This window comes from Abramis brama (assembly GCF_963993115.1).
Source record: "Abramis brama genome assembly, chromosome: 6".
NCBI lineage: Eukaryota > Metazoa > Chordata > Actinopteri > Cypriniformes > Leuciscidae > Abramis > Abramis brama.
Genome location: NC_139968.1, coordinates 37,705,234 through 37,730,285, shown reverse-complemented (window position 1 = coordinate 37,730,285; position 25,052 = coordinate 37,705,234). Strand labels below are relative to the sequence as shown.

The 25,052-nt window shown below is 37.7% G+C and overlaps 3 protein-coding genes across 4 annotated transcripts in view; 1 reads left to right on the top strand and 2 right to left on the bottom strand.

Moving 5' to 3' along the window:
• Nucleotides 1-25,052, top strand: part of LOC311084841 (uncharacterized protein) — a 334,198-nt gene that overhangs the window by 111,568 nt on the left and 197,578 nt on the right. Inside the window, exon 3 of the mRNA XM_084117117.1 lies at nucleotides 1,422-1,748. Coding sequence (XP_083973243.1) covers nucleotides 1,422-1,748 — 327 coding nt within the window. The remainder of the gene's footprint in view (nucleotides 1-1,421; nucleotides 1,749-25,052) is intronic.
• The window catches only part of LOC311084840 (contactin-4-like), a 58,687-nt gene continuing 45,043 nt past the window's right edge, over nucleotides 11,409-25,052 (bottom strand). For both annotated transcript variants that reach the window (XM_084117115.1, XM_084117116.1), the window contains 4 exons: nucleotides 14,621-14,950; nucleotides 14,042-14,371; nucleotides 12,832-12,891; nucleotides 11,409-12,485 (listed from right to left, as the gene is read on the bottom strand). In XM_084117115.1, the coding sequence (XP_083973241.1) occupies nucleotides 12,872-12,891; nucleotides 14,042-14,371; nucleotides 14,621-14,950 (680 nt within the window). In that variant the 3' untranslated portion in view covers nucleotides 11,409-12,485; nucleotides 12,832-12,871. The remainder of the gene's footprint in view (nucleotides 12,486-12,831; nucleotides 12,892-14,041; nucleotides 14,372-14,620; nucleotides 14,951-25,052) is intronic.
• On the bottom strand, nucleotides 15,386-23,118 carry LOC311084884 (uncharacterized protein). The gene is made up of 3 exons (XM_084117188.1): nucleotides 22,919-23,118; nucleotides 22,215-22,535; nucleotides 15,386-15,537 (listed from the first exon to the last, which is right to left on the bottom strand). The coding sequence occupies exons 1-3, from the start codon at nucleotides 22,971-22,973 to the stop codon at nucleotides 15,521-15,523; spliced, it is 393 nt and encodes a 130-aa protein (XP_083973314.1). The 5' UTR covers nucleotides 22,974-23,118; the 3' UTR covers nucleotides 15,386-15,520.

The following is a 25,052-nucleotide window of genomic DNA, read 5'->3' as shown; positions in this document are numbered from 1 at the left end:
TTTATTTCTTTTTGTACATTTTGCCAATATTCTGATATCTTTGGGCAGTCCCAAAATATATGGGTGTGATCTCCCACCAAGCCACAACCCCTCCAACAGCCGTCTGAATTGTTGCTCCATTTTGATGTTATGAATGGAGTTCTAAAATATCTCATTTTAATTTTCCATCCAAATTCCTTCCAGTTAGGACTACTGGTTACCCTGTGTCCTTGACTGCATGAAGTTTCCCACTGCTTATCTGTAATTATTGTGTTAATTTCTAATTCCCATTTTTCTTTAATATCTAAATTATTTCCTTTAAATTCTTCCTGCAATGTTTTGTAAATATGTGAAATGAATTTTGACTTCACTATTCCTTCTGTTATTGATATGAAGAAGCGCTCTATTTTTGTTGGTAGAGAGCAGAGCCTTTCCTGTTCTTGATGATTTTGGAGGTAATGTCTAATTTGTAAATACCTAAAGAAATCTTGGTTTGGTAAATCATATTTCTCTTTGAGCTGTTCAAATGATTTCAAGGCTGCTCCGTCAAACAGCTGGTCCAAAACCACTAGACCCCTTTCTGTCCATTTCAGGAAACCCTTGTCCAGCCGGGGGAGAACTCACAATTGTTTGCTATTCTTATAGCTCTGGAAATAGTCTTGGGAAGTTGTAGTTTTTTCCTCACAATTGACCATATTCTTAAGGTATTTTTACTCCATACATTAGTAATCTTTTTTTTTTTCCCATATGTCTTGGTTTAGGAATGGGATTGAATCTAATGGGAAATTTGGGCATTCACTCTGCTCCATTCCAACCCATATAGTGTCAGTATGAGATTAATCTTTTAAAGATCTGAACCAAAACCAACATCACCTAATAATGCACAGACATACACAACACAACATTTAAGACATGGTTTCAGAGAGAGGGCGTGTGTTTGGAGACAGGAGGCGTGGCCTAATTCAGTCTGGAGGAAGTTAGCAAATAGTTAAGATTGTCAACACTTGTTCTCTACAGATCTTCACTGCAGACACTCACAGGTTTAGACTGACTGGAACTATTTCAGACCCACTGAACTATTGAAAAAAATGTTTCACACATTTTCCTTTTGCTGTCTGTGCTGTTGCTGTCTGGTTGGTAAGTTGGATAAGTTTATAATTTTTTACAGTTGCATATTGTTTATGTGGAGCTCTAATGAACTTCAGTTCCACCTCACTGTTGAATTTACTTGTGTAACTCTTAACACTAAAATAAAAATGTACAATATAAGAAGAGGTTCATATAACTGTTCTCCACTGTTTCCATCTTTTTTCATTTCTATCTTTATGCCTTCTCATATTTTTTTATAATTTCAAAACCCCTTCAAACTAACAGTTAAAGCTTCATTAAAATAACTTAAAGTTGAATGTGTGTCTGAGAGAGTGTTTCTGTGTGTTCTTCAGGAGTGTGTGCTGACACAGATGCAGTGAAGTCAGTGTCAGTGATGGAGGGAGATTCAGTCACTCTAAACTCTAGTCTCACTGAAATACAGAGAGGTGAATGGATAACGTGGACATTTGGAACTAACAGGAATCTTATAGCTAAAACTGATGGTGTGAAAAATACGATCCCTGATGATCTTGATGAGAGATTCAGAGACAGACTGAAGCTGGACAAGAAGACTGGATCTCTGACCATCATGAACACCACAGCTGATCATGCTGGAGAATATGTTGTTAAGATCAGGCGCAGCAGACCGTCTACATACAGATTCACTGTTACTGTCTATGGTGAGTAGAGAAATACAGCTCACTCTATTATATATTACAGAAGAGCCATTTTATTGTTATAATTTTTCTTAATACAACAAAATAAAAAATTATTTATTTGTGATCTTTGAAATTTCTCTATGACATTGTATTTCCATTTTAAATATGAATCCATATAGGCTTCTAACAGTGAAAACTGACCATGAGAAAAGCCTCTAACTTTTGTCGTGTCGATAATTTGTCTCTTTCACACCTGTCATACTGTCATAGTGTTATAAAACTCATAAAGCTCACTCAGAAATGAAAGTCATGCAAGCAATGGCCAGGTGCAAATATGATGAACTACTGTATCTCCACACAAAAGCTTTTTATTTCTGCACACTGAGGATACGTTACACACCAACAATGTAATAAAATCGGAATATTTTTTTCTTCGCGTTTTTCACGTATAGATGACACATGTATACAACAATGTATTCTGCTGTCAGGCCAGTAGTTGGAAATGTTTGTAAAGAAAAACTAAACCTTCTAAAGACTGGACACATAATATACATGCACATGATGTCACCGGTTTCACAAATTCATGTTTTGGTAGTTTACACAGACACGAAAAAACTCATTTTATCACACTGATGTTAGTTCAAATGTTCATCTTTTAAATAAGTTTAGTTTTAGTTAGTTATTTGACGTTGATTTAAAACAGGGGTGTGACGTCATGATTGACAGCTGTGATTGACAGCTTCTCTGAGTGAAGTAGTCATTGAGGCACCAAAATACTTTTTTGAGGATTTTTGGGAGGAGATTGGAGTTTCAACTTTAATTTAGTAAATAAATTTAATTTAAAACTTAAGCAGAGTAGACCATTCACAACAGACTGAGCTATCTGACCAATCAGGTCATTTTTTTTTTACATTGGATGCTTGTAAATCTATTGTTGCAGACTCCAAAACAAACCTATATAGAAACCTTTAAAATAGCACAATGGGGCACTGCAGAATGAATAGCACAGAATGAATAAAATCTGCAGAATGACAGCACATTTAATTTCATGATATTTTTAATGTATTTTTACAGTATTGTATTCTACAGCTCAAACTACAGAAGGCCTCATTTTCAGATATGGAAAATGAATGTAGTTTCATCTGTTGGTTAGAGAGTGTGTGCATGAGAACGTGTTTCATCACTGGACGTTTGTGGTTAATGTGCTTTTGTGTTTGCATGTTTTGAGCCGTGAATAGCGTGAGTGTGTGTTTCTGTGAATCGTGTGGGGTTGAAGTGACTTCCACAATTCATCTTTATGAGAAACAGTCTTACTGTGAAAAAGTACAGAATCAGTGAATGCTAATGTCTGACAAAAAAACTCTCTGTGAGATCTGTGAATGTGAAATATTGATAATATTGATTTACAGTGCTATGCATAAGTTTAGACACCCATGCTAAAGTTGACTAAAAAGAGGAATAAAATATCATCTTTTGGAAATTGAACTTAATGCCTTAATTTAAAAAATTAGGAAAAATCCAACCTTTAAGGACACCAATTTTCTTTGTGAATGAATAATGTATCGTAAATAAATAAATGTTCTTCATTAATATACAGGGTGCATAAGTCTGGACACCCCTATGTTAAATTCCCATAGAGGCAGGCAGATTTTTATTTTTAAAGGCCAGTTACTTCATGGATCCAGGATACTATGCATCCTGATAAAGTTCCCTTGGCCTTTGGAATTAAAATAGCCCCACATCATCACATAGCCTTCACCATACCTAGAGATTGGCATGGAGTAATTTCCATAAGATCATCTCTCAATGCAAATCAAACTAGCTTTTAGGCTAACTGAAATAAAACCATGCCAATCTCTAGGTATTTTAGATAGAAAACAATCTCTAGATTTTTTATTCCTCTTTTTAGTCAACTTTAGCATGGGTGTCTAACCTTATGCATAGCACTGTATTATATATTGTATATCCTATACTATGTCTATGTTAAATATATGGATTTTCAGCTGAATATGCATTTCCATGGTTTGTATATTAAAGCTGAGACCTTGCAGATAAGCAAGTTTCAATAGAAGTTATTTCTAAGAAGTTTCCCCTATTCTTGTTATAATTATAAAAAATAATATATATATATATATATATATATATATATATATATATATATATATATATATATATATATATATCAAATGTTGGTCTGTCAATGACAAAGACAAGTGAATAATAAGAATTTATATATGCACAAGTGATGGTTTAATTACTAACCTTTTCTATTAGCATTAACAAGCTTTGTTGCAACCATAGACTGTAAAAAAATATGGACGTAGTGTCCGTGACGTCACCCGTAGGTTTCTGAAGAGCATTTTTGAAGCCTAAAGTGGGCGGAGCCGTCCGTCGCCATCTTGGCCTTACGTCACTCCCGGATAACAGAAAATAGGCAAACAGGCGGGGCGTGAGTGGAGCTGAGGAGCCTGGCCATAGATATGAGCCTGGCTATCTGAAATCACCTAGCTCGACGTGATCGAGTTAGCTGATGATGTAAAGCCAATTAAAAGTTTCTGTTTTTGCCCTTCGAAATATTATAATAGTTAAAATACATGGCTACAAGTGAGACTGTGTATTACTTCGAGAGTGTTTGTGTGTGACAGTGATTTATGTGCATACATGTCAGTCACTCTTTCATGGTCCGTCAGCGCGGCATCGCTCAAGTTCGTAGAGAGCTTCTTCAGTCCATTTTAAATTCTGATTTTGGCCGCCTCTCAAATGGGTTAAACCGTTAAACCATAGATATATTGCCTTTGAAGTGCAAGTAAATGCGCTAGAAAATCCGCGCTCATTCATGGATGTGCATTTATTGCACGGACGGAGAAAGCGCCGACGCCTGCATGATTTCATCTGACGGTACATAAGCATATTATAATCCATCTGTTCCGTGAGAGCAGAACGAACGAGCCTTTATTGACGTTTTAAATTTGAAAACCCCAAAAAGCAACGAAATTGTCAGACATCCATTAGTGCATGTTCACAGAGGAAAACAACTGAAATACAGCGCTGGTTGTTCTCTCAAACGATACTCGACGACAACGACTGAATCCAAAGACGTGGGCTTTGTACCCAAGTATTAAATTGTATGAAATAATCCCGAAAAAAAGCACAAACACTGCAGAGATGGCAAGTTCTGCAGCTAACATTTGCTGAGGTGAAGTGACGGCTAGTAACAGCAGACAAACGGCTAGCATTGACATCAGCGGCAACCCACCTGTCACTCAAGTGGCCACACCCTTAAATTTAAATATTAATCAACTAAACGGATGAGTTATAAAAAAAATCACCCCCCTCACAGTTGTTATGAAGGGCAAAATTAGCTGTATAGACCAAAGCCACAGAGAGAACCAGGCTGTAAACATGTTTTTTTCTGCTGTAAAGTTGGTAATTTTAACATGAGGGAGATACAGATTTGACTCACTTCTGCAGCCAGGCCAAGCGGCCAGTTAATGAATTGCAGTTTAACTCACTTCCGTGTTGGTTTCAAGAGAGAGACGGGGAGGTTGCCGCTTGGTTGCAACCGCTAGCGTGTATCATGACAAAAGCTAACCACCCGGTTCATACCGTCATGTGACTGATGCTCTATATTAAAACTTCCTTCAGCAGACTGTGAAAAACACATGATTATCTGACACTATTAAAAGCCTCCAAGAAACTTTACCACTTTTATATCTTCATTAATGGAAAACATGCTTTTTGCCTGCAAAAGTTTAATTACAGTCTTTTTTAAGGCTATGCTAACCAGCTAAACCGTGAGCCTCTGTTGATATGGACGGTTCTTTGAGCCCTGCTCAGGGATTGATACAGTTGTGGTTAAGAAGTGATGTCTGGAGGGGATGTTTGCACAATATTTGCTTTAAATAACACTTCAGGTTTGATTAAACTATCAAAATATGAGGAGTATGTAATTGTATTGTATTTTCTGCTAAGACAGAACATGAGATCAAACACCCTGCAATAAAACTATAAAACTGTAACTAATCTGGAGAGAATATCTCAAAGAAAGAGCACATAGGACACAGGCTTGCTCAAACTTCTCTTCTTTTTTATACTTGTCTAATAAACTAGGCATTGTGAACTGCAGCGATTGTTGATGAATGCATCTGTTCCTCTTTTGTAATCCGCTTTGGATAACAACATCTGCTAAAAGCATAAATGTGATGTAAATGTTGGTGAAACAAAGCTTTGCTTACCAATGCTCTCTCTGAACTGGACCAGAAAAGGTTTATTAGATTAATCTGGTGTATTGCGCCATCTAGTGGCCACAACGATAATACTTCATTTTATTCTTTAATAACATCCATTTTACATTTCTTTGTTAATTACACTTGATGTGGCAAAATCAATAGTTAACAAACAGCATCAAGGCATAAGAAACATTCAGAGTCAAATTGTATTAAAAAAGAAAAAGGTTTATTCTCTTTAAGAGGTTTGTTCACAAAAATACCGCGACAGCTACCTCGTGGTAGGAACAAGACCTGACCACACAGAAAAACAGACGGTCTTTTATACCTATAGTCTCTTCTCCTGTAACTTTCCGCTCCCCCAATGAACCAGATCTAGCTGGATCTAAGAGGCACAGTGGTCTTTCTAAGTGGTCGTTCTCACCCCCGTGAGGTCAAAGCCAGATAACCCGTCTATCTTTTGTTGAAATTAATGGCCCTTCTGCCCCCCCTCTGTGTTTTATTGCTCTCCCACCTGTATGGCCGAAAAGTCTTTGTTTGTAGACTAAAAGAGTCACAAACATACATTTCCCGTCACAAACATACATACATAGCCTACATACATCCCAGGAGAGAAAAACACATGATTGAATTGAAAGAAAACCCACACAATATCTGAGAAGTAAATGGGAAAGAGTAAAATATAAAATTTCCATAACACACTCTTTTCATTTTTTTATTATTAATTTATGTGATATTGCTATTCTATTTCGTTTCTTAATTGTATGCAGCAACTAAATGCTGCAAATACAAATATGTGTCGTAATATATTTATGAAGGAATGAACTACAATCCCATGATGCAACATGTGCCAAGATTCTTTGATTATTATTTTTTTTCTTCAAGAAAATCAATAATTTCATAGTATAATAGTAAATGTATCTCTCTCACATGTGTGCTATTGTCTGGAGGATAGTGCTAATATTGTCCTGCACAGTGTTAGGTAGCTCGTCTTAAAATAGCTGGTTTATCCAAATATTTAAAAAAATATATATGAAAAGTCTCTTTCCTGAACCTTAACCTGCTCTGTTGAGCTGTGTTGGAGCAAGGGTCTTCATCTGACACTTATTATAATAACTCCTGTGATGAAGTGCTTTAAAGTGCAGATGATGCTCATCTGTTGATGTGGAGAAAAACATCTGCTAAATGATGTAAATGTGGAGTGAGTTTCACACAGTTAACATGAGGTTTATTGAATCATCAGAAAGAGTTTTATTGCCAGGTGTGTTTGAACACACAAGGAATTGATCTTGGTATTGAAGCTTCCAGTCCACACATATAAATATAACAAGACACATAATAACATTTAAGAATAGCAAATATATAAAATCATAAAGACACAGATAGGTTTAGTCTGAATAAACATTTGCAGATAATTAACACATGTACAGTATTTTTAATAATAATAATAATAATATGAATAAATAAGACTAAATTTGATCTTAGTTGCAGATGTTTCAATGCTCAGACTTCGCCTGAACTTCATCTGACCAACACAAATCTAACAAGAGTTATTATGCTAAAGCATTCGTTTTTATTAGTGTTTTCTATAAAGCATTTCATTTGAGTTGAAATCTCAAAAACAAATGATGAATTTTAGGATTTATTAATATTTAGGTCATGACTTTGTGAACTAAATCTGCTGTTAAAGCTGTAAATGCTTGAATGTGGGCATGTTCATATCATCATCTCAAAGAGTTTAAGGTAAAAACACACAAATGCAGTTTTTCCACTTGGATTCTTCCCTGCCTTTACAAATGATATAAAACTATGTATGCGTGTTCATTTTACGATGTTATGTATTTAGCCCTGTGACGTCTGTTTTTATTGTTTGTTAACACACATTACATATTATGTATCTGCATCCATCACTACTGACTTTCATAATGATGTTAGACCCAGCAAACACTTGATTTGTGCACTTCATTATTTACATACAGCTCTTTTAAGCTTGGATTGAATACACGCCATTCTTCACATTCTTCATGCGCTTGGAAACAGTGAATCATTTTACAAAACAATTGGTTCAATGGATTTAAAGTTTCAAAAGGCTTTGTTTCTCTCAGAACTATAACAAGACTGCCCAAATGTATAAGTGACTTCTTAAAAAGACATGCTCAAAGTCACCTATAATAAGTAGACTTCTATGTGTGTGAACAAATGTCTTTGCACACACACTCTGTGTCCCATTGTAAAATCCCACAATCCACTTTAACATTTAGACACTGTCTCCTCAAGAACATCAGGACTGTTGGCTTTGAATGACTGTGACTGATGTTTTGATTTTTCTCATGTTTTAGCTGCTACTACACCTGATCCTGTCACCAGCAGAGACGCATCATCATCATCATCATCATCATCATCATCATCATCATCATCATCATCATCATCATCATCATCATCATCATCAGGATTGCCAAAATGTGAACATGTTAACATCACTGAACTCTGTCAGACATATGCAGGTACATCAATGGTCATATGAGCTTTTCTGCTGATTTAGTGCCAGGAATGCATTTAAGAAATATTAATCTAAAAATGAAACTAACTTGCTCATGTCATTCTAAACAACAGGTTTGAGTTTTTGCAGATATCTTTTGTGGATATCCGAGCCTCTGACAGAAAATAAAAATCAACTTGTTGAAAATCTCAACTCTGATTTATCATTGCTCATTAGTTTCTCCAGAAGGCCACGCCCCCAGTTGTGAGTCAGTTGAAGCTGTGCTGCGATTGGTCGTCACTGCGCTGATGGGCGTGGCTTCTGCGGCCGCTGCTGTTCTTCTGGTCAATGACGTCAGAGCTGCAAGAGGATAACAGGAGAAAACAAAACCGATAACATTGAATTTATCCAGTTAAGCATGTTTTAGAGAAAGTCAACATTTCATATAAAATATTTCTGTTTTTATCACTGTATCTACTCAAGACTATTTTGGAAAGATTTAGAAATCTATATTCACTAGTTCATCTATAAAATGTTTGACCAAGTAGTCGGAAGTGCTCCTAATTAAATCCCCATTAAGAACAAGTTTATGAATCTTTATGACCTCTAAATAATATTGAATAATTGTTGTTGTGTATCATAATGGATCATCCATTTGTATCAATGATCATCATTGTGTATCATGGTTACACATGGTCAAATAAGAGATGACAGAATAAAAGATTATTAGCTGATATATTGGTTGTGGTCATTATTTCATTCATTTTCAGAGTGATGATGTACTTTTAAATCTTCATAAGATGAGACAACAGTCAGAAGAACATATCAATAATTCAATTGAAATGTTTTTATGGTGTTTAATGATAGCTATATTTTTTCTGCTATTGGAAATCAGTAGTATAGTATACGAGACAATGTTAATGCACACACTTTCTTACTCACACACTTAACTGTCTTAGATACTTATGAAAAACATAGGTTTTCGAAAATGATCATATACAAAATTCATGTTTTCACTATGGATATGTGTAATTTGTGTTGTAGAACAAAACATTAAAGTATGGTCAAGTCGTGTTTACCACAGGCTTTATGATTATGATTATTCATATATATATACACACACAAGACAAATTATAATATTTGGATAAAATACAATAATTCACTTTTTCATATAAAATACGGATGCACTGGCACACACACAGCTGGCCCCGGAGCCTGCACAAGTATGCGTTTCCCCGTCTTGCACAGTCTCTTTGCAAAATCAGGGAGGATGAGTTGTTAGTTGCACCATATTGGCCCAACCGGACCTGGTTCCCCGAACTCATGCTCCTCATGACACCCTTCTTGGCCCATTCCTCTGAAAGAGGACCTGCTCTCTTAGAGACAATCTCTCTGGAAACTCCATGTCTGGTCTCTGGGCTGTCCTGCTGTCTCAAGTCGGACAAAATTTCTAACCGGCACGCACGGCTTCAAGTCACCTGCCGATCGGTCTGCGCAGCATTTACATTCTTGAAAAAAAAAAACATTAAACAAGAAACTATGCAATCATTCAACCTTTTTTGTCATAAATGGTTCTTTAGAATCAAGTCAAAAACCCTAGTGTTCTATATAGAACCCTACAGAACCTTTTGTTAAGGTGGAGAAAGCTGGAAGAGAAACAACAGAACACTAAAGTGCAGGTCTTCAACGACCCACTGTCCCGCAGAGTTCAGCTCCAACTCTAATCAAACACAACTAAACCAGCTCACCAAGCTCTTCAGGATTGCTTGAAAATCACAAGCTGTGGCCAAAGCTAGCTGAACAAACTCTGAGTTTCAGAGTAGATTTAGACTTGACAAATCCAGATAAATCCAACCTGGGGCCTATACCATGAAGCTGGTTTAGGTGGCTAGCCCGATATGTTTCAGTTAAGTTTGCGCCAGTCCTGGGTTTTAGGCACCATGAAAGTGGTTTGGCTTTTAGCATGTTCATCGCCATAGTAACTTTCGCTCCACGGCTAACCTGGTCCGGGTCAGGTGCTGTTTCAGATTAGAGGTTGCAAATTGAACTTGGACCAATCAGCTGTGAGCAAAGTGTCACATGTCTGATGCGATAAAGTCACTTCAACTGTTTCTACTCCAAATTAAAGGTCACAACATAGCAAATTATTTTTAAAGACAAAACTTCTGGCTTTTAGTAATGCTTATTTAGAATAATAATTTTTTTATGATTTGGATATTATTTATGTAATTATTGTAGGCTACCCTTAATCAATCACACATGTGCAATTTTTGTTCATCAATTATAATTACGCAGAGTTTAAATGAAAAAATGTATGAAGGTAATATATATATATATATATATATATATATATATATATATATATATATATATATATATGCTAGAATCAATAGATAAAGCTATAAAATGATTACATGTGAGCTTAAATGTTCAATTCTCTCTATACCTTTATCAACTGTATAAACTAACTTCACTTGCACTGATATACAGTAGCGAGGCTTTTTCTTTTAGTTGTTGTGTTTCATAGACAGCTATTTTCTTCCTGCTGTGTACATTTTTCTAAATTCTTTATATTTTTCAATCTCGTAATATTCTGTAGTGAATCGCGCTGCTCCTCTCAAGAGAAATGAATCTCAGTTTCACTCTTTCTCAGCATGTGATTGGCTGTTTGCTACTGATGTCACACCTAAACTCCTAAACTCAGGATCAAAGCCTGAGTTGACAGAGAAAGTTGATGATCAGCATCATGGTACCAACAAAGCCTGGTTGGATTGGTTTGGTTTTGTCAACTCAAAACTAATCCTATAACCCTGAGTTTGTTCAGCTACCATCATGATACAGGCCCCTGGTTTAGATCAGGTTCAGCGCGGTCTCCCAAAGCTCGGTATAAATGTTCTCTGTCAACTCAGCACCGTTTCTCAATACCAATTGTGCAAATTTCGTACTTGTGCCTTAGTAGTTCGGACTTACCAAGTTGTACTCAGGACAACAAACTCCCGAGGACGGAAGGACGCAAGCCCGGTAATTCTGCAAGTGGAACAGCAGTGTTCTTGATCGCGTCACTCAGCTCGCTCTGGCTACTCCAGTTATCTCGTTATGTATAATTAGGCTACAATAACACAAAATACGTTATAAAACACCACTCTGCCTCTTTTATTTTCTTAAAAATGACTTTATTTCAAGCAATATAGTGACATATAACAAAGGCACTAAAGAAGCATTGGAACAAGGTAAATTCACCTTACTTTAACAACATAAATCAATCAATTGCTCGAAACGGAGTGGGAAGAAGTCAGACTTATTTAGACCCACCCCGGTGAAGGGTTAAACCGTAAACATAGGCAGTTTTTTTTTAGATCATTCTATTTCCTGTTGCTGTGCAGCCTCTTTTATTGTATGTGAGTGTAAACAGCTCAACTTAGTCCCGTAGACCGGTCCGTTGCATTTCCGATTGAAAGCAGTATCAACAATGTCAAAAAAGAGATGTGCAGTCAAATGTCAAGCGTGTGTTCAAACGAATTTTCTCACTGAAAATGCAAGTGATCGCGCCGGCGTCTCCATGTCACGCAGAAGGAACGCTCCACACTCTGCAACAAACACTTGGATATGTGCATAATAATAGCAAACATTTATCTAGATTAACATTAGAGCGAGCGGCCATGCCAGACGGATAAGTCCTCTTCATGTTTAACAAGTCAAATCATGCATTTTCTACCTATACGGTGAGTAAACGCTGCGCCAGTTTGATAAAGGCGGCTGAGACGAGGCGGTAAAAGCGTAACGAGAGAGGGGGTCCCACAGAGAAACAAGAGCAACACAATTACAAACATATTTTTTGGAACATTGTTTGAAAGAACATTTCAACCTCTGAGGCCCAATGACAGTAAATTGTGATTATACATACAAAAAAGTCTTTATTTTGCATCCGCTGAATTGAGTGTTTGTATTCTACTGTTTTTTTTCCCCCATTCTTCTAGTAAATTCAGAGAGCCAAATGCAGGAGAACAACAACAACAACTATTCCTGTTACAGCACCAGCAGATGGACCTGAACCTGGAAGAGATTAAGAGAACAGGCATTAATGTGTTTATATCATTTTCATAGATATATTCTCTGTATGAACACACCTAATGTGGAGATGTGAAAGACTTATTCCTCTATTAATAATACAGGGATTCTTCCATACTGGTGAAAGTTAATGACAATTTTACAAAATATTTTTCTAAAACAAATTCATGTGTTTAAACAAATGACTGCATAATCATTTTAGTGAGAGAAATCAGTAGAGGGATATACTGGAAGACATCACCCTTCAGAACAACGTGCATTGATAAATAAACTGTAATGTATGTGGTGAAACCTATAAATAGATCAAAAAGGAAGTGTGGAGAAAACATACTTGTGTCCGACTCTTGCTCCGTCCCCCTCTCGTACAATTCTTAATCGGTTTTGTCAGGACCTGACAAACAAGATGGAAAACACAAGACTAGAGAATATAAATAAAGAAAAAGAACACAAGTGCTGATGTTGAAATATAAGACAATGTGGCAGTTCTGTTCAATTGCAACTGCAGGAAAACCCGTAAAAACAGGGAAAGGGAAACAGGGAAACATGGGCAAAGAGGCGGGATTATGAGGTAACGTGACGCTAACAGACAGTAGACAAACGGCTACTGACATCAGCGGAAATCCACCTGTCACTCAAGTGGCCACGCCCTTAATTATGCAAAACTTTAAGGCTTAATATAATTTAAAAGGATGAGTTCTAATGTTGAATTTTAAAAAAAATTCACCCCCCCCCCCTCACAGTTGTCATGAAGGGCTAAATTAGCTATATAGACCAATACCACTTTTTGCACCAGGCTGTAAACATATTTTTTTCTGCTGTAAAGTTGGGCGTATTAACATGGGATTATATGGGATTGACTCTGTTTTGGAGCCGGTCTCTAGCGGCCAGTCGATGAACTGCAGTTTAAGTCCTTTTGTGTCGGCTTCACGAGAGACAGGATAATGTCCACATTATAACGTCACAATGCTGTAGCTTGGTTTCAATAAATGTTTTCAAGTGAGGTTTTGAGGTCTGAAATGTAAAGTATGTTTTAATAATACAATGACCTCTTATATGTCAAACGATCAAACACAATTTCAGGTGAAGGTTCAGGTCCTCGTTGAAATGGCCACAGTTACCAAAAGGATAAGACAGGATTATAAAGTTATAATCTTTCTGTAATACTCTCCCAGAAGCTGCTCTGTTTGAATGGAAGTCAATGGAGATGTTTCAGTCTACAAAAATAAAAAGCTTTTCTGTGGAGACGGTTCATCGTATAAGTATATGGCTAAGTTTGCATGAAATATCATTTGGACTGAGCTATATGGGTTTTTATATGAAAAATTATAACAGTATGATCGATGTGGATGTATGACCGTCAGTTTTCAGGGTTTTAAGTAGCCAATGAATTAATATTTCTAATATGGAATTACAGTGTCATAGAGAAATTTCACAGATCACAAATAAATATGAATTTTTACTTTGTAGTATCAAGAAGAATTATAACAATAAAATGGCTCTTCTGTAATATATAATAGAGTGAGCTATATTTCTCTACTCACCATAGACAGTAACAGTGAATCTGTATTTAGATGATGATCTGCTGGTGCTGATCTCAACTTCATAAACTCCAGCATCTTCAGTTCTGATGTTCATGATGGTCAGAGATCCAGTCTTCTTGTCCAGCTTCAGTCTGTCTCTGAATCTCCCATCAAGATCATCAGGGATCATATTTTTCACTCCATCAGTTTTAGCTATTAGAGGCCCGTTAGTTCCAAATGTCCACATTATCCTATCACCTTTCTGTATTTCAGTGAGACTAGAGTTTAGAATGACTGAATCTCCCTCCATCACTGACACTGACTTCACTGCATCTGTGTCAGCAAACACTCCTGAAGAACACACAGAAACAGTCTCTCAGTCACACATTCAACTTTAGGTTGTTATAATGAAGCTTTAACTGAAGTCTGAAGTAGTTTTGAAATGATAACAAACTTTGAGAAAGTAGAAAGATAGAAACAGCATCATGGGAAATAAATGGCAGGGTGGAAAACACAGATATTTGAGTTTACACACCTTCACATAGTTTACATTATATATAATATATAATAGAGTGAGCTCAGCTGTATTTCTCTACTCACCATAGACAGTAATAGTGAATCTGTGTTTAGTCTCTGAGCTGCTGCCGCTGATCTTAACTTCATAAACTCCAGCATGTTCAGTTCTGATGTTCATGATGGTCAGAGATCCAGTCTTCTTGTCCAGCTTCAGTCTGTCTCTGAATCTCTCATCAAGAACATCAGGGATCATGTTGTTCACTCCATCAGTTTTAGCTATAAGATTCCCGTTAGTTCCAAATGTCCACATTATCCTATCACCTTTCTGTATTTCAGTGAGACTAGAGTTTAGAATGACTGAATCTCCCTCCATCACTGACACTGACTTCACTGCATCTGTGTCAGCAAACACTCCTGAAGAACACACAGAAACAGTCTCTCAGTCACACATTCAACTTTAAGTTGTTTTAATGAAGCTTTAACTGTTAGTTTCTAAATGATCACAAACTTTGAGAAAGTAGAAAGATAGACGGCATCATGGGAAATAAATTGCAGGGTGGAAAACACAGATATCTGAGTTTACACACCTTTGCATAGTTTACATTTTGGTTTAGTGTTATAAGTTCCATAAGTAAATACAACAGTAGGAAACTTCTCATGGTCACATCTACATCTCAGTAATATCTGGGATTAAGAGCAAGAGCTTATCTTCTGACTGATTTAAATAGTTTACTGTTGTTCTCTACTAACTTTTACCAGAACACCAAAAAACTTTGTAACTCACCATCCAGACGGCAAAAGCACAGCCAGAAAAAAACTAATGTTTTTCCTTTAAACATTTTCTTCCAACAGCTCTGAGGTTTGAAATAACAGTTTAGAAAGATTATCTGAGCACGATCTACTCCTGTCTCTGTGTCTCGGCTGAGTGAGCATGCGTGTAACGCGTTGAGGCTGTAATCCAGTTTTCCGGAGCATTGCTTGAAATTAGTCTGTCACGTGACCTGTGGAAATTAAGCTTCGTTACCTCACTGTCACGTCACCAGGCTCTATTACAAAGCGCGTCGATTGCGCTGTCCCATATTCGCTATCCATTTATTGCAATATAATAATTATATCGGTCATGCCTTTACTATGTAGTTTTTTTTTTTTTTTGTGGTAGCCTATTTTTTTTTTTTTTTTTACGTGTGGTATTGTTGTTAATTATTCTTGAATAAAAATGTCATTTAATTTGTGTTTTTTAAACAATGGAACACACAACAAATGGTGCAATGAAAAATCACATAGGCCTAATTTATTGGCGTATTAAACATACAGTATGGAATTTTTCGCCACTAGGGGTCGCTAACCTCTTTACAATAGCAAAGGCGTAGATTGATGATGCAACATTTGCTAAGAATTATGGATCTTGTCGTCAACGTCAAGCCGACTGATCTAATAATGTTTATGGATGAGTAAATACATCAATGTTTTTATCATGACTGTGATATGAAGCAGGTCGGGATTGCTAAGAGACAGCTATCAGCTCCACACGCGACGCGAGTCCCGCGGATATAAAAGGAATATGGACATTTCATTCTACCGAACTACACGCAGAATTACTACTTACAGGTCAGTTTATTAGACAAATTAAACTTGTGAGGTAATGCAGTGCTGTTTCACTTGGTCTAACATTACACTAGCACACTAAACTGCATTTGAATGTGTTGAAATGTATGTGTTAGTTTGTCTGTATGAGACTAGCAGTAAGCTAGATCAACATTAGATTAGATTAGATTAGATTAGATTCAACTTTATTGTCATTACACAAGTACAGGTACAAGGCAACGAAATGCAGTTTAGGTCTAACCAGAAGTGCAATAGCAGCAAGTGCAGGATATACAGTGGTTCCATAAGTGCAGAACATGGATATGTACTGAATAAATATAGAGTTGAATACTATTATAAACAAAAATTTACAGATAGATTGTCCTATGAATATAATATACAGATAACTATTACTGTGAACAGAGTTTACAGCTAGATATGTACTGAATATAATAATATACAGATGGCTATTACTATAAACAGAATGTTTACAGATAGATATGTACTGAATATAATATACAGATGGCTGTTACTATAAACAGAATTTTACAGATAGATATGTACTATGAATATATATACAGATGGCTGTTACTATAAACAGAATGTGAGCATAATATACAGATGGCTATTACTATAAACAGAATTTAACAAATAGATATATGTATAAGTTAGGCTAATGAGCAGTATAACAATGGATTTAAAGTAGTGCAAATAAAGTTTGGACAGAAGCTATCCGAGTGAAAGTGCAGTGGAAAGTAATTGCATATTACAGTTAAGTTAAGGTACGATATTGCAATGTATATATAAACAGTCGGTACTGTAAATAAACAGTCGGCAGTGCAAATTGAGCATATTCCAGTCAAGGTAGTAGTGCAAGATGCATATGTAAACAGTTGTTACTGTAATAACAGTCAGCAGTGCAAATGAACATTATAGTATTGCAAATAACAAAATGGAGGCAGGTGTGAGGAGGGAGAGGAGAGTCAATCAGTATATGAGGGGAGTGGGATCAATGAGGGTTAGAGTTTAATAAAGAGACAGCTCTGGGGAAAAAACTGTTCTTTAGTCTGCTGGTCCTGGTCCGGAGGCACCTGAAACGCCTGCCGGAGGGCAGGAGAGAAAACAGTCTGTGGGCTGGGTGAGAGGAGTCCTTAAGGATGCTGCGAGCTCGATGCAGACAGCGTTTCCTCTGGATGTGCTCGATGGCAGGTAGTGGAGTCCCAGTGATGCGCTGGGCGGTTTTCACCACCCGCTGCAGTGCCTTGCGCTCTGCAACAGAACAGCTCCCATACCACACTGTAGCACAGTTGGTCAGGATGCTTTCTATTGCGCAGCGATAGAAGTTCACCAGGATAGTGGAGGAAAGCTGATTCTTCCTCAGTGTCCTCAGGAAGAAAAGGCGCTGGTGAGCCTTCTTGACCAGGCTGGAGGTGTTGGTTGTCCAGGTCATGTCCGCCGAGATGTGGATCCCCAGGAACTTGAAACTGGAGACACGCTCAACAGCCATTCCATTGATGTGGATGGTGTCGTGTGTGCCTCTTGACACTTTCCTGAAGTCCACGATGAGCTCCTTCGTTTTGGTGGTGTTGAGGAGCTGGTTATTTTCGGTGCACCATGTGGCCAGGTGCTTGATCTCCTCCCTATAGGCAGTCTCATCGTTGTTGCTGATGAGACCAATCACCGTAGTGTCGTCTGCAAACTTGACGATGGAATTAGATCCGTACACAGGCTTGCAGTCGGAGGTGAAGAGGGAGTAGAGGAACGGGCTTAGCACACAGCCCTGTGGTACACCAGTGTTGAGTGTGATGGATGTGGAGCAGTTGGAGCCTGATCGAACATTCTGGGGTCTGTTGGTCAAGAAGTCCAAAATCCAGTTGCACATGGAGGTGTTGAAGCCCAGGTCTCCAAGTTTGGCTATTAACTTAGTTGGGATGACAGTGTTGAATGCTGAGCTGAAGTCAACAAACAGCATGCGTGCATAAGTGTTCTTATTGTCCAGATGTGTGAGCACAGAGTGCAGTGCCATGGAGACTGCATCCTCTGTGCTCCTATTGCTACGGTAGGCAAACTGGTGTGAGTCCAATGTGGATGGTAGAGAGTCTTTTAGGTGTGCCAGGACCAGCCGCTCAAAGCACTTCATTACGATGGGTGTGAGTGCTACAGGGCGGTAGTCATTAAGGCACTTCGGGCTGGAGTGTTTTGGCACTGGCACAATGGAAGTGCATTTAAAGCATGTTGGTACAGCTGCTTGGGCAAGAGACAGGTTGAAAATGTCTGTAAAAACCCCAGCGAGCTGCTCCGCACATGCCCTGAGTACGCGTCCAGGGATGTTGTCTGGTCCAGCAGCCTTGTGCGCGCTGATCCTGCTCAGTGCATTGCAGACATCTGTGGAGGAGAGTGTGATCGGTGGGTGGTCAGCTGAGGATTTGAGCTTGGTGGCAGTTTCTCTGTTGTCTCTTTCAAAGCGAGCATAAAAGTCATTTAGCTCGTTCAGGAAGTTGACATCAGTGGCTGCGGGGGTGGAGTGAGAGGGTTTGTAGTCACTGATGGCCTGAATGCCCTGCCACATGCGCCGAGGGTCAGCGTTGGAAAAGTGTCCCTCTATCTTAAGCTTGTAGCAGTGCTTGGCCTCTTTGATGCCCCTTTTCAGATTTGCTCTGGATGTACTATAGGCTTGTGCATCTCCTGATCTGAAGGCAGTATTGCGTGTCTTCAATAGGAGTCGCACTTCCCTGTTCATCCATGGCTTCTGATTTGGGTATGTGGTGATCTGCTTCTGGGTTGTAACACTGTCAATGGTGGTATTAATATAATCCAGTACAGAGGAGGTGTAGCAGTCAATGTCCGTGTGAGAGCCACTGGTGGCTTGAGAAGCAAACATACTCCAGTCTGTGTGTAGAAACCTTTCCTGGAGTGAGAAATCTGCCCCCGCAGGCCACACCTTGATGGTCTTCACTGATGGCTTCACGCGATTGATCAGAGGTGCATATTTGGGGGTGAGGAACAAAGAAAGGTGATCTGACTGTCCCAAGTGGGGGAGGGGTGTCGCGACGTAAGCTTCAGCCATGTTTGTGTAAACATGGTCTAAGGTTTTGTTTCCTCTGGTGTGACAGGAAACATGCTGGTGAAATTTCGGTAGCACTGACTTTAAGTTTGAATGATTAAAATCACCCGCAACAATAAACGCAGCTTCCGGGTGAACGGTCTGTTGTTTACTGATGGCTGCGTGAAGTTCTTTCATAGCAAACTTGGCATCAGCATCCGGGGGAATATAGGCTGCAGTTATAATAGTGGAAGTGAACTCCCGCGGTAGATAAAACGGTCTACATTTAACCATGAGAAACTCAAGGTTAGCTGAACAATGTCTCCCAACAATAGCAGAGTTTGTGCACCAAGCTTTGTTAATGTAAATGCACAATCCACCACCTCTGGTCTTACCGGAGCCATCTAATGTTCTATCCGCCCGGAATGTATGGCGTCCCGCTAGCTCAATAGCGTTGTCCGGTATTCCGCTGTTTAACCATGTTTCCGTGAAAATTAGAACATTACAGTTCAAAAGTCTCTTGCTGTATGTGATGTTGAGTCGAATCTCCTCCATTTTGTTCAACAGCGACCGTACATTGGCAAGGAAAATGCTGGGTAAAGAGAGCCGGTGTGGTGTTAGCTTTAGCTTAGCTCTTAGTCCTCCGCGCTTCCCCCGCCTTTGTTTACGATCTCGCCGGCGCCTGCGAGCACTTCCGCCCGGCCGGGCAGAGTGCATAGCCTCGGGTGATCTGGCGATCTCAGGAAGGAGTCGAAGGTTGTCCATAAAACTGTCGGAAATTCGCAAACCAATATCCAAAAGCTCACCTTGGGTGTACGATGTTAAGGCACAACTGTTCTGGACGAACAGACCCGAAATGAGCAAGAAAAATACTGCTAAATTACAGAATCTGGAGAGACCGCGAGCCTCGCGATGTACTCGCGCCGCCATCTAGAATAACATACAGATCATATTCTGACATTTTATCATTGTTGAACTATATAACATGGATTAGTTTTATGTAAATGTGCTCACCTGTTTAATAAAGTACATGTAGGAGCGGTCGAAGTCTCGGACATGGAGCTCTCGTTTATATACTGTCTATGGGAGCTCTAGGCATCTCGAAAACGCCGCGCTGATATTGATTCTCGTTTTAGTTCTCCTTTTTTATCCAAAGTCTGCTTGCCATGGTCCATAATGTTTGAACGAAACAACAACAGCGTGCAAATAGACATTGCGATCTACACATTTGTCTGCGTCTGTCACCTTGGTTACTATCAGAGGGCTCTGGTTCATAGCTCTGGTTGCTATGGCAGCACGAGCAGAAACCAGGGACAACGCGGATATGACGCCATTGATGGCGACAAAACGGAAATAAAGAAACGGGACGTGTCTTCGAATTAAATTACAAATTTCTCCTGGTTTGAAAGTTGTTGGAAACCGTCGGGATAATGTAAGTATACAACTAAAAAATATATAACATAGATATAGTGATTTTTGCTATTTAAGCAAAAGAGTTACATATTGTGCCTTTAAACATTCTATTTAGAAGGTGAAAAGACAAGTTTGATGCGAGTAAAAATTAAGAACAGAACGTCTTTATAGTCATTGTATTGTGCAAATAAAATGAAATTAGGAAACTCTATTGCTGCACACACACGCCGTCATCTTGCTAATGACATATGTTTATTACATAGGCTATACAAATAAACCTTACAATGACATCCCAATGAACAAAACAACTGAATGACACAGTTGGTGTATGAATTTTTGGTGTATGAAAACCCGCCCACGGGGAACCCTCGTCACTGATACAGGAGTAGCCTAGTGTAAAAACAAAGTAAGAAAAAAAGAAAACAAATTCCATGATAGTATTTACACAGATAAAAGGGGAATATCGTTAATACTCTCGAATAAATTTAAACAAGTATACTGCGCTGTTGTTGTTTACATAAAAGTGAAAGCACTGGTTTGACCAATCAGCGCGAATCACGCTGATGACGCGCGTCATTGTTTCTTGGATAGACACTATAGAGGGGGACAAAGCTAACCCCCTTTCTAGTTATAATACCGTTTTGAGTAGTAATCATTTTAAGGATCTACAAAGCAATTTCCACCAGTCATTCTAGGGAATCAAAACTGGTTTGGCCGGATTTATGGGCGCTTATTTGCTGATTGGTCTGGTTATGTGTAAGCATTAATTTAAAATAAAATTAATTGAATGTGAAACATGAGTAATCTATATGAAAAAAATATTCCTTCCACAAAGACTTAACACTGATAAATGTGCAATGCATGGAAACCTGTTTTTTGTTGCTTTGCCACAAAAAGAATAAAAAAATAAAATAAAAATAAAAACTGAGTGTGGGACTTTTTTGTCAGAGAACTTGAAGGCTCTTACTGGGCTGCGTTCCAGTCCTCCTTTATCATACTTTTATGCTCAAAAAGCTGAAGCAAATAGAAGCAACCCCCAAAGGACATTCATGTCGAAAGATCAAATTCTGTATAGCTTGGTTTCAATAAATGTTTTCAAGTGAGGTTTTGAGGTCTGAAATGTAAAGTATGTTTTAATAATACTATGACCTCTTATATGTCAAACGATCAAACACAATTTCAAGTGAAGGTTCAGGTCCTCACTGAAATGGCCACGGTTACCAAAAGGATAAGACAGGATTATAAAGTGATAATCTTTCTGTAATACTCTCCCAGAAGCTGCTCTGTTTGAATGGAAGTCAATGGAGATGTTTCAGTCTACAAAAATAAAAGGCTTTTCTGTGGAGACGGTTCATCGTATAAGTATATGGCTAAGTTTGCATGAATTATCATTTGGACTGAGCTATATGGGTTTTTATATGAAAAATTATAACAATATGATCGATGTGGATGTATGACCGTCAGTTTTCAGAGTTTTAAGTAGCCAATGAATTAATATTTAAAATGGAATTACAGTGTCATAGAGAAATTTCAAAGATCACAAAAAAATATGAATTTTTACTTTGTAGTATCAAGAAGAATTATAACAATAAAATGGCACTTCTGTAATATATAACTGAGCTGTAATTCTCTACTCACCATTGACAGTAACATTGAATGTGGTCTTGCTTCCTCTGATGGTCACTTCATAAAGTCCAGAGTCTGTGATTCTGGTGTTCATGATGGTCAGAGATCCAGTTTGATTATCCAGCTTCAGTCTGTCTCTGAATCTCCCATCAGTGCCGTCAGATATGAAGATCTCATCAAGCTCTCTATTGATTTGAGCTATTAGAGGCCCGTTAGTTCCAAACCTCCAGTCAATCAGATCATCATCCTTTAGTTCAGTATCAGAGTTTAGAGAGACTGAATCTCCCTCCATCACTGACACTGACTTCACTGCATCTGTGTCAGCACACACTCCTGAAGAACACACAGAAACAGTCTCTCAGTCACACATTCAACATTAAATTGTTTTAATGAAGCTTTAACTGAAGTTTGAAGTTGGTTTGAAATGATTACAAACTTTAAGAAAGTAGAAAGATAGAAACAGCATCACGGGAAATAAATGGCAGGGTGGAAAACACAGATCTGAGTTCACACACCTTCACATAGTTTACATTTTACGTTTTGGTGTTGTAAGTTCCATAAGTAAATACAACAGGAGGAAACTTCTCATGGTCATATCTACATCTCAGTAATATCTGGGATTAAGAGCAAGAGCTTATCTTCTGACTGATTTAAATGGTGGACTGTTGATCTGAACTAACTTTTACCAGAACACCCCAAAAAAGTTTGTAACTCACCATCCAGACGGCAAAAGTACAGCCAGAAAAAAACTAATGGTTTTCCTTTAAACATTTTCTTCCAACAGCTCTGAGGTTTGAAATAACAGTTTAGAAAGATTATCTGAGCACGATCTACTCCTGTCTCTGTGTCTCGGCTGAGTGAGCATGCGTGTAACGCGTTGAGGCTGTAATCCAGTTTTCCGGAGCATTGCTTGAAATGAGTCTGTCACGTGACCTGTGGAAATGAAGCTTCGTTACCTCACTGTCACGTCACCAGGCTCTATTACAAAGCGCTTCGATTGCGCTGTCTCATATTCGCTGTTTATATGAAATTTTTTTATTTTTGAATAAAAATATGTCATTTCATTTATATTTCTGTATTTAACAATGTGCATTATTGTGTTGTTTTGTAAGGAACACACACAAAAAAATGTAATATCGTTATACTCTCGAATAAATTGAAACAAGTATACTGCGGTGTTGTTGTTTACATAAAAGTGAAAGCACTGGTTTGACCAATCAGCGCGAATCAAGCTGATAGAGGGGGAACAAAGCTAACCCCTTTTCTAGTTAATACGGTTTTGAGTAGTAATCATTTTAAGGATTTACAAAACAATTTCCACCAGTCATTCTAGGGAAACAATTTAGATATTTTTAGCACTGGTTTGGCCGGATTTTATGGGCACTTATTTGCTGATTGGTCTGGTCTAAAATTAACTGAATGTGAAACATGAGTAATCCATATGAAAAAAAAAATATTCCTTCCACAAAGACTTATAACTGATAAATGTGTACTGCATGGAAACCTGTTTTTGTTATTTGCCACAGAAAGAATAATAAAAAATAAAAAAAATTAGTGGGCTGCGTTCCAGTCCTCCATACTTCTATGTTCAAAAAGCTGAAGCAAACAGAAGCAACCCCCAAAGGACATTCATGTCAAAAGATCAAATTCTGTATACACCTTATTAATAAAGCATGTAGCCTAGAATAGCAGATAAGCCGAGAATATGAACGTATTGCGTTTAATTACACTCTTAAACGTTTTTCTCCCAGAAAACCCTTAAAGAAAATGTTTAATGTATAGACTATAAGACAGTGATAAAGATGAAATTCTGTACACACCTTATAATAAACCATGTATGAAAAGCAGATAAGCCCAGAATATGAACAGCGTTTTCTTCCCATAGAAACCCATTATTATAAATAAATAATAAACAACATCTGCAAAGTTACAATGCTCAAAGTTCAAAGCAAAGGAAGATATTTGCTTTTAAAGAAATCGTGTTTTTTTTAAGGACTACAACAACTCATCAACAGTTTCCTAACAGTGTAAATAACTTTAAATACTCCATCATTTCTGGTCATACAGAAAATAATAATACATCATTCGACTACTTTTATTTGTGTAAACTCACAATAACAAGAAAATGTTGTGCTTTTAAAATGAAAGAAAACAAAGAGGACGCGCTCTCATGGTCTCTGTGAAAGAGAGTGAGTCTCAAAAATGAACTGAAACACAGCGTAGCCTATAGACTAGCCTCACAGACATGAGAAATATAACTATATAAAGCTTGAAATGTCCAACAGCGGAAGAATTGGAATCGAAAGCAAATATCTGATTATGTAATCCTGTCCGTATGAAAGGTGCATTTCTCTCTAAAGGGCGCATCCACTTTACAGTATGGATATATGTTAAAACACTAGTTTATTAATAAACAATTAAAATACTTTATATTTTTATATATTTTCAGACACATTTATTATCATTAGCCTACTTTTGCGTGTGTTTTGCGGCAAGATTTATGCAGAATAGGCTATATTCCTCCATGCACCCTGTATTTAAGCAGAAATTAATATAAATGTGCGATTAGTCGATTAATTGCTTAAATGAATGACTATTAGTCAACTAGAAAAATCTTTAGTCTATTGCAACTCTAATCAATACATGTAGTTTACATTATTTACTTAGTAATAGTATCCTCTTTACATTAAATTAGTTGAATTAGTTTATTACTAATAATTACTAATAAAATAAAGTTTAAATTAAGATGTGAAACATATGTATAGCATGCTTATTCTACCACAGACTGTTTTTGAGGAGACAATCCGTTTTACATGTGAAGATTGTAGGCTGTATCTTGATCTTGAGGAT

Coding starts and splice junctions, on each gene's coding strand:
- LOC311084884 (XM_084117188.1), bottom strand. CDS start 22,973: ATGTTTAAAGGAAAACCATTAGTTTTTTTCTGGCTGTACTTTTGCCGT. Junction 22,536..22,918: donor GTACTTTTGCCGTCTGGATG/GTGAGTTACAAA, acceptor TGTGTTCTTCAG/GAGTGTGTGCTGACACAGAT.